General features: G+C 32.2%; 1 protein-coding gene across 1 annotated transcript in view; it reads left to right on the forward strand.

The window, feature by feature from the left end:
* The window catches only part of LOC106341556 (putative F-box protein At3g17500), a 6973-nt gene extending 6007 nt beyond the window's left edge, over positions 1-966 (forward strand). The window contains exon 2 of the mRNA XM_013780295.1: positions 537-966. Coding sequence (XP_013635749.1) covers positions 537-966 — 430 coding nt within the window. The remainder of the gene's footprint in view (positions 1-536) is intronic.
* Positions 967-4886: the final 3920 nt, after the last annotated feature.

Consider the following 4886-nt stretch of genomic DNA (forward strand, 5'->3'; position numbering starts at 1 on the left):
GATCTGTTCACTAAGTCTCTGCCGACCTCAACGTTCAGGAAGCTGGTTCATCAGATTGGAATGCGCCAGTTGAAGGATCTTCAGTGATGCCTTCATCAGGGGGAGTGTCATGTGTTGTACTCTTTTTCCTGTCTACGGTTTCCATTTTTTCCCACCTTGGGTTTTTGGTTTTCCTAGAGAGGTTTTAATGAGGCAACGTCGTGCATGATACAAACCCATATGGTTATGGCATCCAAGGGGGAGTGTTATAAATCATTATGTGGATGACCCATAACCAATGACCATGTCTAGGCCCAGCTGTGACCTTGTCCAAGAGGAGAGAGAGTCGGCGTCCAAGAGGAGAGAGAGTCGGCTATGTCTTGGCCGACTTTAGATCTTAGGACGTTTTCCATTTATCTGTTTTAGATCTTTTCCTATTTCATGTTGTATTAGATTTTGGATAATTTCCTTTTTCCTATACTTTGTAATCCTTATATAAAGAACCTCTATTACTCATTAATAACACACAGAAACAATTCCCCATTCTTTTACAACAGTTTGTCTATTCCTTTTCCGAGTATCGATGCTTATTGTGTTCCTACAGCTCTCGCAGTTGTTAGAGAAGAGCGACTATCAGTATTATATTGCAGCGTTTTCGATCCACCAAAGATTGAGATATGGATGGCGACACATGATAAGATTGATCAGACGAAAGACTTCTCGTGGAACAAGTTTTTATCAGTGGAACTAGATGATAATAATCCTCATCATAAACGTTTTTCAAGTAGCACAACTTTCTTTATCGACGAGAAGAAGAAAACGGCCGTGTTGTGCGATCTGGAATATATACATAAGTGGAACAGGGACATGGTATATATTTTTGGAGAGGACAATGGGTTCATGAAAATACCCGTAGGAGAATATAAATGGCTGATAATGAGGTCACTTGTTTACAATTATGTTCCAAGCTTGGTTCAAATCCAATAGGCAATAGCGTAATGAGTGATTTCTCAAATACACGGCCGCTTTCTTCTTCTCGACGACACGAGGACACAAAAGAAACAAACGGTATTAGTGGGTTATAAACAAGCGTGATTTCTTGCATTTCCATTTCTTTCTATTTGATTTTGTCTTTCTTCTTTTGAAGTGAATGTGTTTTGGTTAATTACTTAATTAATAAAAAACTTTTGTGGACAAAAGTTAATTAATAAATTGATCTTATATTTTATATTATTTTGCATACCAAGTGTTTTATCTTTGATTTGTATATATAACAATAAAATTTATAATTGATTTTTATTTAGGCTTTTAAAAACTAATTATTTAGGCATTAAAAGCTACAAAAAATTGATGTAGGTATTTTATTTTCTAGAGTTAGTAAACGGTAGAAAAAAAATATTGATGTAAGAATTAATTTTCTACAAATTAATTTATACCGTCCAATTTCTACTGTCCAATTTCTGCAGTTACAACCAAATCAATCATCTACATAGTTTGTGTGTTCTTTTCTTCACTGCATTACATTCAGTATGCATCTATAATAATAACCAAATTCTCAATTAATGCAGCAGCTTTGTAAGTTTTTTTTTGGTCTAAAGCTTTGTAAGTTTGTAACATCTTGTCGGGAGGATTTATCGGTGTTCAATGTTTGGGTATAGAAGAATGTTTTTGGTAGACTTCTCTTTAATTAATGTTTCGATTTTGACTGTTTCCAGTTTTGAATGCTTTAGATAGGGGATGAATTTAGGTGGAGTTGGTTAATTTTAATAATCAAGAGATTTGTAAAATTTATAAAGAATTCTAATTAGTTTTTCATAGTTAAAAAGTTTAAGAATCCTTAGGATATACGTAATATTTTGAAAATTTTGTTTCATGAGTTAAAAAGCTAATAATTCAAATCCCAATAACACTATATTTTGATAGAATTATATATATAGAATCATTAAAACATAAACTTTTTGAAGAAAAATAGATTGTATATGTCATTAAAAAATCATCAAACCAATAATAATTTATTTTAATAAAAATGTTATAATCCATTAACCAGTAATTATAAAAATTTAAAATTCTTACAATCATTATATTAACCAAACCTTTCGTTTTCAAATTACAGCTTCTGTTAGGGGTATTTTATCATTTGTATTGACATATTTTACAAATTTATTGAAAGTCAGTTAATGCTATATATTAAAATCACAAATAAGAATGTTCAAGGAAACATATATGGAACTTAGATTAAAAAAAAGGTTAAGGAACACAGTATGCATTTATATATATGCATGTAATGTAGGAACAATAGAGATGTGCATATATATGCATTATTACTTTCTGAACAAATTTACATATTACTAGCTCCAGTTACACTATTATATTAATTTGTATATATATATATATAAACACATATATATGGACATGTGAAGCAAAACTGGGTGGAAGAGAATGAGAGGAGAAGCACATGGAATCACACTTGCATGAACATGTTTGTATTCGCAGGCAAGCAACAACTTCCGCTTTAATAGATTAATGAAGAAGTTGCAAACATCACTACTCCTACTACATTTTTTTTTTTTTTTGACGACCTCCTACTACGTTATTTATCTTTGTATTTTTCACTAATATCATACCGGAAATTATAACTCTTATATGTAATTTTTTCCCAACCAAAAGAGGGTTTTATATGATCAAGTTACTCACTCTTTTGACTGATTATTATTTCAAAACTTTTTCAACTTAAATTTAACCTTTTAGCTCAAATTAATATGATCAACACACTTAGTTATATACTAGCTGATTTTCCACGTTCATGCAGGGATAGTTTAACTTTTATTTGTCAACTGTTAAATTAACCTAAGATGATTTTTACCGACAGTTAAAAAACTTTCATCGACCGTTGAGAAGACTTCCTATGAAGTCTTCTAAAGAAAATGAAATATTTGACATAATTTGGTCAATTGCAAAATTAACATTTTTATTTAAGAAGACTTGCTTAGACTTCATGGTAAGTTATCTTGTTTTTTTATTAACAAAGAAAAGTTAGAAGACTTCCAGAGAAGAGAAGTCTTCTCTAGAAAACATACAGAAAATCAATTGTAAAAATACCTATACATTAATTAGAAGACTTCTGTAGAAATCTTCTCAGCGTACGTGAACAGATCTGAAAAAAGTTCAAAGATCATTCTTAGATCTGGTGAGATTCATGTTTAGCTTCTCCAATCACATATAACTTTTTAATTTAATAAAAGTTACGCACTCGTTCTTGACCAATAATTATGAACTTGAAAAACTCTAATAAGCTTATAAATTTTTGAAATAAAAAAATCAGAATTTTGGGATGAAATAAGAGAGGAAGTGAAAGGAAAATGATTTATGTGTCTAAGAAATAAAAATATGAAGATATATATGTTAATTTTAGGTGCATTTACAGCTTGAAATTGGTTGTTCATTGTGGTTAGTGTATTGATGAAAATGTTAATGTTATAAATAAAAAAGGAAGATGATAACGATTGAGTAAAACAAGCATTTTTTTTTAAATAATGATATTTTCGTGAATAATCAGAACTTCTAGGGTGAATAAGGCGAATGAAAGTTCCAATAAAGTCATGGACTAATTTTGCGTTTGATTTTTTTTAGTTATTTTTGTAAACACCCCAATAATAATATATATATATATATATATATATATACTGGTTAATCATATGATCACTAGTGAATGCGGTATAAACTGAACTTTCCACAAATTGATTAGCGAAATATTATCTAAACAAAAAAAAAATTAATCCAATACGGCGAACCCTGGTTCGAATCCCGCTGGCCACACGGATATGGGCTACTGCTTTCGGCTCATTTGAATACCCAAGAGAGGGTCTATCCGTGGGCTGTATCTCTACCCGGGGGTTAGGTCTGTGTCTTTAATAGACCCGAATTTAACCCTTAAAAAAAAAATATATATATATATATATATATATATATATATTATCTAAACAAAAAAAAATTAAAAGTTTTCATCTTCCTTTTTTTTTTAAGTTTTCATCTTTGTGGTCAAAGCTATTTCAATTTTTTTTTTGGTGCAAAGCTATTTCAATTTCTGCAACTTCTCGTTAAATGTTGTTGCCGGGCTTGTTGTAGAAATTTGGAGATTGGTCTTATGTAGAAAACTGAAGAGGATATTTCTAGAATACTTTGTCAGAAGACAATCACTGATGTTTGGGTTGTTTTGAGTAAAGATGGTACTAAAGAAAAAAAAAATTGTATGTCTCATATGAGAAACATCAAAACAATAAATCGTTGCCCCCATTACAGTTCGTCTTACATAATTTGTTTTTATATATGCATGTATCGTTAACTATATATTTGATACAAGTATACATATATATCTAAGGTTTTTATATATTCTCTATATATTGAGTTCAATCCAATAAATTATCTTATGTTCTAACAAACAACGTGTAACGGCTCGGTTCCTGGCCCATAAAAATTTCCTTGAGAATATGGGCTTCTCTACAGCCCATATTGCAAAGACCTAGGGTTCCCTTCCCCTTTCCTATAAAAAGAGATGCAGCCTCCCTTTTGCCTCATACAAAAACTAAAGCGAAGCTCTGCAGAGAATTCCCGGAGACCAGAAACCCTAGCCGTCGAGCTCTCCCCTTCTCTCTTGCGCCGTCTCTCTCTCTTCTCTCTCTTTCTCCCGCGCGACGCTCTCTCTCTCCTCGCCGTCGCACGCTCTCTCTCTCCTCGCCAGCGCCGTGTGGTGGTGGTGGTGACCGGATCTCAATCTCCTCTCCCTTGTCTCTTGTTTCCAGATCCGGATCCAGATCTAGGCTAAGGTGGAGTGTCTTGAACCCATCTTGTTCTCATGTACTGTATACTCCTTTATGTTGGAGTTAGGGTTGATTAGACCCTGTTTGAAA

Source organism: Brassica oleracea, chromosome C4 (assembly GCF_000695525.1).
Source record: "Brassica oleracea var. oleracea cultivar TO1000 chromosome C4, BOL, whole genome shotgun sequence".
Lineage (NCBI taxonomy): Eukaryota > Viridiplantae > Streptophyta > Magnoliopsida > Brassicales > Brassicaceae > Brassica > Brassica oleracea.